The following is a 14523-nucleotide window of genomic DNA, read 5'->3' on the forward strand; positions in this document are numbered from 1 at the left end:
GGTACAGATTTATGATCATAATGTCGTGCAATTGTAAAATGAACGACATGACCACTGACTATTTCTAGCCTACAAAAAACCTCACTTAGTGAAGTAACCGCTTATTTTGAATTCAAAACTGCAGAGACAATCTGGTTGTTGCTTACTGTTTTACTTTCCCATGTGTTCACACTGCAAAGCGAGAAACACTGTTTCTATTATTCCATGACAGTTTTTAGTCATTATCAAGAGGCTGTCAGTTTCTCTTTCTTTTGTCTGTGATCATATGATGAAAGAGGAAATGCATTGCATGTATTAGCCAAGTGATTACAGTCTGATAAAGATGTGACAATTCACAATAAATTAAATATGAAGGGTTGCTTGGATACCAATGACTATGGGTTATTCAAGGGGACCACTGCACATTGAATGCTGATGGGCAGGTGGAAGGAAGAGGGAGTGAAAAAAAAAAAGATGAAACAGTCATGATTTCCATCAGTCTCCCCGTCCTGCAATAAAGACCGTGCTACTTTTGTGAGTCATGCTAATAGAATTTTGAATAAACATTGACATCTTATTTCGGACTATCAATTGATTGCAGCAGTCTTCCTGTCTATGAATTGCAACCATTTTGTATATTTTTCTACTGATTTACTTCTGCTCGTTTGGACAAGGAATATATGTGACTGAATATTTATCTGGTTTATTATAATGCTCCAGATTAAAGTTGTCTGGACAATGATTATATGTGAAGGATCATATTACAGTGAACCAGACTGAGAGATGCATGTCTCAGGTGAACTCAGTCTGTGGTCAAATCTGTGGTTATGAGGTTTTGATAGATGTAGTCACTACATTAGCAACTGGTTTGTCACGTTCCCACTATGAATACCATTTTAAACTTTCTCACACCAACATTCTCAAAATAATGACATGCATATGCACTTAGTATGCAGTTTCTGAGAATTGTTAACAAATTTTTATTTTTATTTTTTTATTTGTCATATTTTTTATTTGTTCTATTTTTATTTGTCATTGGTTGGTTACCGAGTCATAAACTCAACAGTTTTATCAATTAGAATGTGCTGATGTGATGTCTTACCAGTTTTACATTAGACTTGCTCACCAATGCCAAAGCAGTGACTGTGGTCATATTGTTGTTTTGTCTTGGAGAATTTTAGTATCTAATCTAATCCTTCATGCAATAAATCTTTAGTATTTTACTCCCAGACAACTTTTTTTATGTCTGATTTCATATCAGTCCACCTGCAGTACCACCACTGACTGTGGAGGATGTAGTAATTCATTATCTCTCATCTTATCTGAATGAACCAAGAACCGATAACTGTCATGACACACACACACACACGTGCATGCACATACATAGACAGACACACACACACACATGCACAAAAACACATGCACACACACACAACTTTGTACGCATATCCTAGTGGGGACCTCCCATTGACTCCCATTATTCTGTAACTAAAGAATACTAATCTATCCCTAACCCTAACCTTAACCTTAACCAAAGAAATGTATTGACACTTTTTGTTTTATCACTAACAACAATATAGTTTAGAAAAACATTGTTCTCCTGGTGGGGACCAGCACTTACCAGTCCCCAGAAAGATAGTAATACATGGTGCAGATTTTTCTGTCATAGTAGCTTTAGACCTTTATTTAAAAGTGTCTTCAAAACATATTATTAACCTATTCTTTTATGCTTTTTCACTTTACACAGTATTATCATGTGAGATCATGCACATGCTTTTGCTTAAATCTGGTCAGAACTCTACAAGCACCTGACTGACATTGACTGTAGTTAGTGACAAGAGAGTAACCCTAGCCAACACTCCACTAGTTGTGTGCCCTTAGACTGCTGGTCAAAGTTGACAGATTTGTTTTAGTCTCAAACCATGAAATTCAACTTTATTATTATTAACTCTGTTGGTTGGTCTCATTTGTCTCTGCAGCGGTATCTAACCTGGATGTTGAGAGCAAGCTTACAACCCACTTCCAGGCTCCATGGCACCAGCAGCACAATGTATTCCACCCCTGTACTCGACCACCCTGTGTGGAGGAGATCCATCGGCATGCCAAGCTGAACCTCCGGGCACTGCACCGAGGTAGGACTACTGGATCAGGTCTTACATCCGTTCAGAGGTAGTCTGAATGTGTTTAAATTTTCAGGCAATCACACAGGAGTGTTCTCATTTCGGTGGTTACAAGCATTGTGTGTTTATTGGTTGTAGCAGCTTGTGGCTTATGGCATATGGCAATGCTTCATAACCAATCAGAAGAGGCTTGTAAGCAGGCGATCAAGCCATCATAAATTTGCTGTATTTCACTGTTTTCATGTTTCACAACAGAGTTTCTTGTGCTTAAGGCCTTAAAAATACTTACACACAATGCATAAGCCATTGTTATTACTCTAAACCATTCTGCGCTTAGAGTAATAACTCTAAATGGGTCAAATTGATCACACAGCAGTGTGCTATGTTGTACTGAGTTGTATTTCAATATAGAGTCTTGCAGTGCATTATATTACATATGTAGAAACCAGTTTGATTTTATTCTGTATCAAAGCCTCCTAACAGAATCCAGATACTGAGAGAAGTGGTGATGTTTAGAAGTGGTGGAGGGTAGCATATTACTACCCTCTAGTGTTACATCACTAACATCACAACATCCTTTCTTTACCTTTCTTTTTAACATATCTTTACTTCTTTACCTACTGCACTTGCACGGGAGCAGTTGTTTTCAATAACACAGCAGACGAATGCAACGTTCATATTTCTTAATTTAAAACGCTCATGTGGGAGCAGCTTATAATGGGATGACTGCTGTAAATATCTGAACCACATTGCCCCCTGTTGCCTCGGTGTGGTATTGCATCTCACCTGCTTATAAGGTGAAACTGATCACTAGACAAATATCAGTAAGATTTGTGTTATGCTATATAAGAGGATTCAAAAGAAAAAAACAGCAACCATGCCACAAACAAAAACAAAGGATGGAACCCATGCTGGTATGCACATTGATCAAGATATTACCATTTTGCTGGCACTCAACAGTCCTCTCAACATGAGTTTCAATGCAGATTGAACAGAATGTCATTTCACATGTCCTCATATAAATTTTCAAACAGACCAACAACAGCGTCAGCGGTCAACCAGTCGGGAGCGCAACAGAGTAACCATATCAATTTCTGTGGCACCTCCAATGCCTACCTACCCATCACCACGTTCCCTCAGGAGGCGTGAACAGAGAGGGAGACATGTCCGTATGGTATGTACCACAGCCAACAGCGTTTCATATGATGTAAAATAATAATTCTTGTTTAACACAGGGTGCATTTGATCTTTTGTAAGGATATTTACTGTTGTATTTTCCTGTGTTTGTTATGAAGCAACAGGAGAGACCTGGGAAAGATGTAGAATATCAGACAGTGCAGAGAAAGGTAACTTATGATGTCACTAAAGGTTGCAATGCATTGTCTCCACAAACAAGCAAATTAATAAGGAAATGTGTTGTATTTTATTATATGTACTGTCATGAAAATGTTTCTTGATCACCAAAGTCAGACAGTTATAAAAGTATTGTTAACTATTATGAATATTTGCTAATCCCTAATCTGCATTAAGTTGTTCAACTATAAATAAAATGATAGATTGCCTATCTGTATTTATAGGTAAGCTGAGCAGTGGCCTTAGTAGGTTTATTAAATTAAATTTGCTTAAAAGGCTAAGAAGCCTAGTGTACAAGGTTTTAGCATCAACTGTATCAGTTTTCTATCTGTGCCTCTTTTCTCTCAATCAACTGTACAAGGAGAGAACAATGAGAGAGTCAGACATGCAGACTCTTCAGAGGAAGGTAATCACTTAGAATAGTCTTGTAATCATCATTTCCCATCAGCTTTTCATATTGTCATTTCATTCAGTGTGACAGTTGGTCCTTATAGTGTCTTAGCCCTTACTGTTCCTTGTGTGTGCCTGTTTTCTAATATTAATGTTTGTCTGTCTGTCTTGCTGATTGGTTGGTTGGTTGATTGGTAGGTCAGTCGGTTAGTTTAGCTAGTTGGACAGTTGTTTGGTTGTGTGGTTGTCTTTTTTTTACATGCTTGTTTTTTTATCACTGCACCATGTGTTTGCTTTCACTGTGATTGGCATGTTTGAGAGTAATAAGAAAAATAAGGTCTTTGTTTTGGAATGAACTCTTTAATATGTTTCTTTGTATATATATTGCTTTTTTTCTCAGTTCATGGGGTGAAATATATGTAAAGCCTTTGCCAAACAGTAGGCTATACTCTTTTCCTAATTCTGATGCCCTGTTTTCCCCTTAATGCAGCAGGAGAGACCTGTAAGGGAAAATGATTTTCCACCGAAACAGAGAAAGGTAACTGTGGTGCCCTGTGTTGTGTCTTGAATTTTGGAGCTCACATTATTTTTTATATATTTTTTACATTTATTTTTAGTTTTATGGGAAACCACATGACTATTTGGCCTTATTGTTTGACTTCAAAGCTTTATTTTGTTGTTCTTTTACATGTGAGATACATTTTTGCCTCCTTAGTGTGTGTGTGTGTGTCTGTGTGTGTGTGTGTGTGTGTGTGTGTGTGTGTGTGTGTGTGTGACTCTACACAGACAGTCAGAATCCTGAAGTTGCAGGGTGCTGAGGTGGACTCAAATCACTAATCTCTCTCTCCCCCCTCTAATTTGATTCTTATTTCAAAAGTACAGCTTCACCTCTGGACAATTCTTTTACAGGGCACATACAGGACATGTTTTTTTTCTGTATAGCAGCGCAAGGAGATGAATGTGGCTCTGTTTTTTCTCCTGTTTTTGAGGAAGTGTCTTCAGAGTGAACAGCATGCTTTAACTCACTCTGATGCTCCAGCCATGTCCACCATGTTTGACTTTTCTGTTTCCCCCATACTTTGTTTTACCCTGTGTCATTTGCCACATTTATAGATTTTTTTCTTTGTTTCTTTTTTTTTAAACATCAGTGTTTTGTCTTGTTTTTGCCATTTTGTGTTTGTAGTATGACCGAAATCGTCCCTCCTCTCCCACTGAATGTTGCCACCTCATCCCATGGACTAGAAAGGTATTTGACCTTAAGTCTGATGAATGACCACTTACAATACTCCTAGTACCTCCCTTTAACAAGTTATTCCTCCTCATTCATATATTCTTTTTACACTACATAGTGTGTGATACCATGTAACATAAAACTGGTGCTTCTAAAGCTTGTCAGCCTTTTTTGTTATTACATGATATTACATATTGTGGCGCTACTAAAGGCTTTATTAATATCTAACCCATTATTACATTGAGTGTTTGGTCAGTGTGTGTCAGAATTTAGAAATGTTCCTAACCCAGTATTAATCATTCATTGTCTGTTTTGTTGAAAATATTTTTTCTTTTCTTCTCATCAATCACAATAAAAGTGACAATGTCTGTTTGAATGTAATGCAAAATGTGCTTATATTCAGATTTAAGTATTACTCACATTTTCAGCTGTACGTTTCTACATGCCAAGATACATACAACAGAAGAAATTATCTGTTTTATTGTGACTGAAAAAAAATCCATTGTTTTCATCCTCTCTCCTCTGCTTTACACTGATGTTTAACAATTTCCTTGCTGCTAACATACTTTCCCTTGCTGTATGATATTTTACCTTTGTGGTCACAAGTATCTGTAGGGAGGGTGATATGTGGAGAAATATTGTTACACAGTTTTGAAATGGCTTTCTTGCACAAATGATTCAGCACTGTTGTATTCTTTTGAAGAGAGACACAGGGTTTATTCCCAATTTTTCAGACAAAGTTGGAGTGTATCCTGACCTTCTACCCTTCTCTTACACTGCCTTGGCTTCATGGATGGCATTCTTTTACACTTTTCCCCACCGTTGGACTCTTGTACTAATGAAATAGCTTTTGAAATGGAACCAGGGACAAAATCCCAAAATCTGGCCCTTTGCCCACCCCACCCCAAACCCTCTCACTCTTCTTGCATCTCTTGGTCAGACCTGCACGTTTTATCAAGATGAAATACAGCGTGTTTTATGAGCATGACACAGTCAAACTTATTAGCAAATGTCTTCGAGCCCTTTGTCATGATTATGCTAACTCCCTACTTTTTAAAGCAACTCCACAAATGGTTAAATTACATTAATGCAGCAACATGTTCGTGTATCTTAGGCTGCACCAATCTCTGAAGCAGACATGGACATCTTACCTCTGGGACAGAGGCCGAAATGTCCTGTGCCCAATGTCCCCTCCACACTGGATAAGCAAACCAACTGGTCTAAAGCCTTACCTCTGCCCACTCCAGAGGAGAGAGTTAAAAATGAGTCCCAGGTGATCTCGTCATGCATCATCCCCATCAATGTTACAGGTACAGTCTTCTCTCATGTGTTACAGAAGTTATTTTGTCTACTCTGTTTCATATCAAGACGGACATTTATTCACAGGCTCTATTAGCCACATATGTAGACAAAATTAAGTTGCTGTTTTGATCATTCAATGACATGTTATGAATTGAAAGAGAGAAATCCCAGTGTTAATATCTCCCTCTCTGTGTGGATAACAAGACACTTTATGTAACTGAACAAAAACTGTAAACCACTGCACCCCGTAACTTATGAAGGTAAGTGGCCAATATGACCTAAATCACAGAAACTTGAGGGTGACATAGAGCTTGTGTGCACTGGACAGTAGTTTTTATGGGTACTCTGTATTCCACAGGAGTTGGATTTGACAGGGAAGCCAGTGCTCGCTGCTCACTTGTTCACTCTCAGTCGGTGCTACAGAGGCGACGGAGACTAAGGAGGCGAAAAACCATCACGGGAATTCCAAAACGAGTACAACAAGACATGGGTGAGTCAGTGTGGTGCCATGTGCCCTTGGATAGATTACACGACAGCTTGAAATGAAATCTGTATAAATCAGTAATTCATCTTACTGTAACACTATATTTTGTTTCATATATTCATTTTATTCCAATGTATATATTTCTGGATTAATTTAGGCTGTATTTTTTTCATTTAATAACTCTTTTTTAAGTATCTGTCTTTGACTGAATGCCACTCTGTTGGTGGCTGATTAATTTTCATGTTTTAATCCTTCTCCAGACTCTGATGAATCTCCAGTGGCCAGAGAGAGAACTGTGGCCGCTCACACCAATCCTCATATGTCTCTATGCCATGAGGAGCTGTCACTCAGTGGCCGTGCACTAAATACCAAGGACTCAGGCTGCCAAACGGATGACTTCCTGATTGCTGCCCCCTCCAGGAGGCGTATCCGAGCCCAGAGGGGCCAAGGCATCCCAGCTTCGCTTTCTCATTCCACCGGGAATATCACCTCCTTACCTGACCGATCTGATGCCATGTTCACCGCTGCAGTGGGCAGCCGACTGCGATCTCGAAGTCTCCCTCGAGAAGGTGGTCGGCTCATGGATGTAGACCAGGATGACAGTGATGATGATGATGATGATGATGAAGATGACGAGGAACTCTCCCCTTTTGAGGCAGAGGATTTCCTTCCAGGCCCGGGGCAGCGGATTTTGAAGGATGAGGAGGAGAGTACTGATGACCAGACAATGCCAGAACTCCAGCTTGGCAGCTTAAAGTGTACACAGCACTCAGACAGCCCTGACCATGCCTGGATTGAGAGGGGTAGGTCCAGGCTCCCACGCAAAGCAGACATGGGGAGTTGTGAGATATCTTCCAGTTCAGATACCTTCAGCAGTCCAATCCACTCCGTGTCAACCACTGGTGTGCTAGGAAACCAGATTGACCATAAAGAGGACCACCAGTCCTCCAGTGGAAACTGGAGTGGAAGCAGTTCCACATGTCCTTCCCAAACCTCAGAAACTATCCCTCCTGCTGCATCACCACCTCTGACTGGATCCTCACACTGTGATTCAGAGCTGTCCCTCAACACAGCTCCACACATCATTGATGACACTACTGGCTTTATAATTGACCCTTACCACATGGAGAGGCCTCAGGGTCAGGGCCACAGATCCAGCTCCTTTACCTCCTCAGCCACTGACCAGATGGATGATGCAGGTGTTAGCACTGCCAGTGAGGGTGAGTGGAACTGTGCCCAGGATCAGCAGGACCAGCCAGGCCATCAAGACTTCAGCCCCAAACGTTCCCAAGAGGATGAGAGTGAGAGTGGCCTGGGCTGCCCCAGCTATTCAAGTGGGGAAACTTATGAAAGCTTCAGTGGCCAACCACCTCCTGAGAAATCAGAGACCTCTCCTTACTATAATGTCGACACTGAAGAGTTCTACACATCTGCGCACTTTGACTGTGGTTTCAAGGGTAGCAGGAGCTATTGTAACTATGCAGCCATTGATGCCAACTGTGGCCCTGGTGCAAATGTTGCATCTGGCATGAGTGAATATTCTCAGTCAGACTACAGAGGCACCAGGACACTAGGAAGACAATGTCTATCCTTAAGGAAACCAAAGGCCAAGCCAACTCCACCAAAACGTAGCTCTTCTTTGAAAGAAACGAGCAGTGGTGTGGACGTTCCAGATCAGGATGAACCAAAGATGACTAGTGAGCTGCCCCTGCCCTTGTCTTCCAGGGAGATGAAGCTACAGCTTGACTTGGCTGATTCTGTGCGGCAGCTTGACACTGCTGGTCTAAGTGATGAGCCATTTGGCGCCTGGGGTATAGAGAATGCCAGGGAGATGCTGGATTGTTCCTCCCCTTTTAGTTCCTCTGACACACACTCCTTCAAGGATGAGGGTGCTGTGCAGTCTGACTATGCAGACCTCTGGCTTTTAAATGATTTGAAATCCAGTGATCCCTACAGGTCTCTCTCTAACTCTAGCACTGCTACAAATACAACTGTAATTGAATGCATCAAATCTCCAGAGAGTTCAGAAGTGCAGACAACCCGTTCCAATTCTAGGCCCACATCCCCAACACTCCCACCACCAGAAGGCAACTTCAAAATTGGTTCCCCAGAAAAGCTTGCAGGCTTGGCATCCCCTTCCAGTGGATATTCCAGTCAGTCTGAGACACCAACATCTACCTTCCCCTCTGCTTTTTTCCCGGGACCACTATCCCCTACCAGTGGCAAGCGTAAGCCAAAAGTCCCTGAGAGGAAGTCCTCGCTCTCTTCCCTCCAGCAGCAGCAGCAACTTTCCCACAGAGACACAGGCTCTTCTTCCAGAAGGGACACTGAACTCCCAGTCATACCCCCCACACACCTCGAACTAAGTGCTCTTCACAACAAATCATTAATCCATAGGAATCAGGCACAGATCCTTCATCACAGCAAACAGAAAATGGCTTCCACTGCAGCCGCTGGAGCCAGTGCAGCAGAGACTCGTGCTGCTGCTGGGGAGGCCCATGCCACTGTGGTAGAAGCTTGTGCTCCAGCATTGAGTGTGGAGGCACCTAGTTCCACTCACTTGGCCATCACCCCCACTGTTCTACGATCAGTACAGCTGCGATCCATTAGCAGACCTACTGAAGGAAGTCAAGATCAGGATCAGTCCAGTATTGCTGCAGCTGCCAAGTCCAAGTGTCCCACAGTGACAGTTGTCTCCCCACCTGATAATAGGCACATGCACCCCAGGAGACCACTTGCCTACAAATCCCTTGAACCTCCTCCTCAGGAGTATTGTGAATCTGTGTTGTCTGCTGGAGAGAGTACTGCTGCACCTCATGAGGGTGTGAGATTCAGGCAAGAGAGACATGGACCAGGAACCTACTGGGCTATGACTGCTTTCAGAACACCCATAGAATCAACATGTCAAGAGGATGATCCCTCTAACAGATCAACTCAGTGTACTGAGCCTCCGAGTGACTTGGACTACAGTGAACCAGTCAATCGCACTAGGTTCTCAGATGAACAGGAGCCCTCAAAGCCTGCATTATCAAGAGAGACCCACCGGATGGAACACAATCAGCCACCCCAGCCTGAGCCCTTAGTGGATAAGAAGCCCTCTTTGAGTTTGACCAGCACATTGTCCCCTCCAGGTCAAAGTGAATGCACCCGGAGGAGTGACTTTGTTCCATGCAACAGTCATGACAAAGTGCCTGCTAGACTTACAGAAGCATCGCAAGCTTACCCAATCAGTGATGTGAAAAGCAAAGAGGAGGAATATGAGACATCAGGTGTTCCTACCAGAAGTGCCTCACAGGACAGCCGAGAGGAAAGTTCAACCACAGACACAGAGGACTACTTCAGTAAGGGTAAAGAAGCCCCAAATAAGAGCATAATTTTGTGCCCCGCAGAACTGCTGCAGACAATATTGGACAATTTTCATACTGTTTGTAAATTTTGATGTCATTTGTTGTAATGGTCAATTCATGTAAGTTTAGTAATTATTTGAACTCTGCTTTTTTGCCATTTATTTATGTATTCTTAACCTCATTCAATTGAGATTTTTAGGTTGTAAATTCATATTTTGTTTCTTATTCCAGAATCAACTCCCACTGACAATTCTATCTCTCCTTTGACTGATGACCCAAAAGTAGATGATGACAGTGTTTTCCCATCACCTAATAAATTACGTACAACTGAAGATCTATTTGCCATGATTCACAGGTAAGTTTGTCCATTACAGGGACAACGGTATTTACAGTTGCTCATGTACAATTGCTGCTGTACTGCTGCAGTAACAGTTAAATGTTAACAGTTAAAAAGCATATAGGTCTTATAAAGAATATGTAAGTACATGTGGTAAATAATTAAAGCTTGTATATGCTAAACAAGCTCATACACTGTGTGATATTGATCTCAGTGATAGATGAGGCATAACACAGGTCCTGAAATGCTTATAAGAGTTTATTAACATCATTTTAACTTTCAAGTAAACTTCATGGATGCATTGTAAAGCTGTATGAACACATCACATTTCATGAATACTTTATGGTTAAAACAAACCAAGTAATAAATAACAATTCCTGGTGATTTCAGATCCAAAAGGAAAGTACTTGGGCGGAAAGATTCTGGTGAGCTGAGTGTGAAAAGTCGGTTAGGTGTTGCACCTGTGAATGCCCCTGCGAGTAATCCAGTCATATGTCCTAGTTCTCAAGCAAACCCAGTCTCCTCAATCAGTTCTCAGCGAGCTCCAGGACCCATTTACAGGAGTGCCAAGAAATCCAACACCTCTAATGAAGAGTTTAAACTCCTTCTCCTAAAGAAGGGAAGCCGCACTGACTCTAGCTACCGCATGTCTGCTACTGAAATCCTCAAGAGCCCCATCACACCCAAGTCTACAGGTGAGCTGCTATTGGAAGCAGCAAGGCCACCAGAGGAACCGCCCTCTCAACTTCAGGAGCCCCCATCCAGTGTGGAACCTCTTGTCAGCCCTTTCCCCAAAGCCAACACTGAGGGTTTTTCCTCAAAAACCCTCTCTATGTCTGCTTCTTCCAGACAAGGACGTTCAAGGATCCCTCCGGCAGCCAACAGTAGTCGATACAGCACACGCAGCAGGCTGTATACTGCACCAATGCAGGCCATATCTGAAGGAGAGACAGAGAACTCAGATGGGAGTCCACATGATGATCGCTCCTCCTAAAGGCATATGTACTACTTTGTTTTTAAGCATTGTATGAAAAACAAATTCCCCAGAGATAAAAAAAAAAGAAAGATGTGTGGATTGAAAAAAAGTGTAATATTCAGACTGCATTGTCATATCTTTTTCCTTCACAAAAATATCTCTTAAGCCAGAGAAATACTGAAGAAAGACCTCCTGTGCTTATTCTGAACCTTTTTGTAACCAGTAAATTAAGTCAACTGATGAAGTAGCCAGAGAAGAATTTGGAGATTGAAGTTTCAACATTTCTATTGCGAGTTATTGGATCTTCCAATGCTACTTTTCTTGTTTTGATGCTTGACCTAAACCATTAGTTGGAGAAGTAAAATAAGGGAGTCAATGTCACTTTTTTCACACAAAAGATTCCATCATAACCGTATTAAACACACAAGACATCTTCAGTGTCACCACAATTGTTCAGGTAACAGAGAAAGTGTAAGTGTAGAACTTTTCAAACAGTAAGTATATGCATCACATTCCATGTATCACAAATTACAACAACATTAAAACTATTTATGAGTAAATGAACTGTATGCTCCTGTATGCAGGTTGCTTGTGGTCTCACAAAAAATGGGAAATGTATGGTGTAGTTTTAGACATAAATCTGATAAAAGCAGGCTTTCTTGGGACAATCTTACTGTGGCCTTTAATTACAGGGGTCTTAGTATGCAGGGGAAGAATAAGGTCTGTATGCAGATTAACAGATATTTTTTGAGTGTAGCTGAGATCATTAGTTGTCGTATATAATACATGAAGTGAAATGTCTATATGGATTGGTTTGTAAAACCTTAAACTCCTTTGCACTTGACTGCAGTTATTCAAGAGTATTCCTTTAAAGGATCCCTATGAGAAATGCCATTGTGTATATTTATAGCAGAATTATAGATAGTTATATGAGCAGAAAAATACATTTTAAATAACAGGGGCTCACTTAGTTTAAAATAAATATTGCCGTTCATGGTACCTTACAGTCCTGATAAATGGACTGCAATTATGGTGTAGTACTATAGTGATGCTAATAGTCTGGGTTGTGTTGTACCACCACAACACGTTATGCTACCTTAAAAAGGAAGTCTTTTGATTTAGGAAAAATATTCATCTTAGCTTCTCAAAGCACTGAAACTGAGTGCTTGTTGTTTGTCCACAATTTTCAGGTATATAGTCATGTATTTCTCATGAAAAGTCCAATGTTTAAGATCAATGTTATTGCAATTAACGTTATTACTTAAGAGACAATATATAACCAGGAAATTTCTCAATGTATTCTATGAATACCTTAGCAATCACGTTCACTGTTCATCTGCTGAAGTTTGGCTCACTTTTGAGTGAATTTGATTGACAACTAAAGATTAAAAAATTCTTTAGTGCATGAGCTGAAATCTCAAAGAAATTAGCCACATTTGAAGAATTTACACTGTGCAAGTATGGAGAGGACAAAGCTGTGAACTGACTAGAAAAAAAAAACATTTTAAATCATCTATTTCTGGAGAGCACTCATTGACTATGTTGATTTTTCAATTTATTCATCTGCCATTCAGCATGCAATAAAACACTAGAAAACATGAGAGGACTTGTTCCCTGTCATATAAAAAATGCCATATTTCCTGATCACCTAAGTATTTGAGTAGTATATGTGCTATGTTCAATAGATGTACAAATGTCTGAGATTTGTTTTTGTGTCATTATACACACAGACAGAGCTTTTCATGTTTAGTGGAGGGGGCATTTTTTTCTTATTGAAACACTGTTGAAACCTACATTTTAAGATAAATAAATGATTAAAAGAAGACAGTGACAAAAAGGAGTCAAAACTGTTTGAGGCAAAGTTGAAACAGGTTTCTTCAGGTGCTATGAGTGGACCCAGTTATTGAGCAAGGGTTTGATATATTTGTGGTTCATTAAGATTTGACAGTGAGAGGAGTGCGGTATAGGATTGGTGTGAATATGTCAGCTTAAACCTACTCTGTGTAGTGTTTGTGAGTACTGTTAAAGAGCAACATTGGAAAATATTTTGCCCAACAATCTTGGTTGTCTTAAAGTGTCTGTTAATACACCATAATACCACAACCTGCTCATTGGACTGTTGTTGAATTTCCATGTGTGTCCTGGCGGCGCTTTGTGGCCATTTGACTTTTTTACTGTTATTTTTTAAAATAATACTGTTGTAGCTCAGCATTTACATAATTGCTGAAGGTCTGTTAAAACATTTCCTCTTTTTAGGCTAAATTAATTAATGAATTCTTGCGTACATTTGCCCCATTGCCTATGGTCCATCGTGGTTTTGACCTCTTAAGGCTTCTGGTGTATTTGTTTATAGCTTGAATTTATTCCATGACAGAGACACTAAAGAACCATGGAGTGTACCTTTTTCAAGGCATTCTTTGGCCTCATGCATTGGCGTCATACCTATAAAATTATGAAATCTAAAAAAATTAATAGATTACCACATTTAATAGAAAAAGAAGTATTTTTAATTACAGGATATTTTGTCCAGAGAATTATTTTGTTAATAAATGTAGAAAAGAATGATGATAAAAGCTTTATTTAAATAAATACTGGTTGACCATACTGCATATCAGGGGTGTATCCACTAACAATAAGCAACTGACTAGAAGTGAACCTTTCTAATTAGCTGTTGACTCACAATCTTTACATCTAGAATACGCTACAGTGTATGATGTAGAACTCAAGTTCACAGTTTTTGGTGCTCTGAATTCATTAATTACCCAGGACATATGCTATCACTGTTACAACTTGAAAATATATGTGATTGTCATACTGCACACCACGAGAGTTGCTCATGTTATTTCTTACATTGTGCTTCTGAGAAACAAGCACTCGTGAACACACCTGCAACACTAGTGATGTCTTGAAAATTCTGATATTGTAGCATTGAGTAAGGTACATGTCCTACAATTGTTTTCCAAAAGACACAACAGTAGCTACGTTCAGGGTGTAAAAGAGGCAG

The 14523-nt window shown here is 40.2% G+C and overlaps 1 protein-coding gene across 1 annotated transcript in view; it reads left to right on the forward strand.

The window, feature by feature from the left end:
• nhsb (Nance-Horan syndrome b (congenital cataracts and dental anomalies)) overlaps window positions 1–11537 on the forward strand; it is a 51480-nt gene extending 39943 nt beyond the window's left edge. Inside the window, exons 3-12 of the mRNA XM_030772016.1 lie at window positions 1959–2111; window positions 3134–3273; window positions 3814–3858; window positions 4336–4380; window positions 5026–5088; window positions 6188–6383; window positions 6734–6865; window positions 7120–10206; window positions 10438–10561; window positions 10934–11537. Of these exons, the coding sequence (XP_030627876.1) occupies window positions 1959–2111; window positions 3134–3273; window positions 3814–3858; window positions 4336–4380; window positions 5026–5088; window positions 6188–6383; window positions 6734–6865; window positions 7120–10206; window positions 10438–10561; window positions 10934–11537 (4589 nt within the window). The remainder of the gene's footprint in view (window positions 1–1958; window positions 2112–3133; window positions 3274–3813; window positions 3859–4335; window positions 4381–5025; window positions 5089–6187; window positions 6384–6733; window positions 6866–7119; window positions 10207–10437; window positions 10562–10933) is intronic.
• Window positions 11538–14523: the final 2986 nt, after the last annotated feature.

Source organism: Chanos chanos, chromosome 4 (assembly GCF_902362185.1).
Source record: "Chanos chanos chromosome 4, fChaCha1.1, whole genome shotgun sequence".
Taxonomy (NCBI): domain Eukaryota; kingdom Metazoa; phylum Chordata; class Actinopteri; order Gonorynchiformes; family Chanidae; genus Chanos; species Chanos chanos.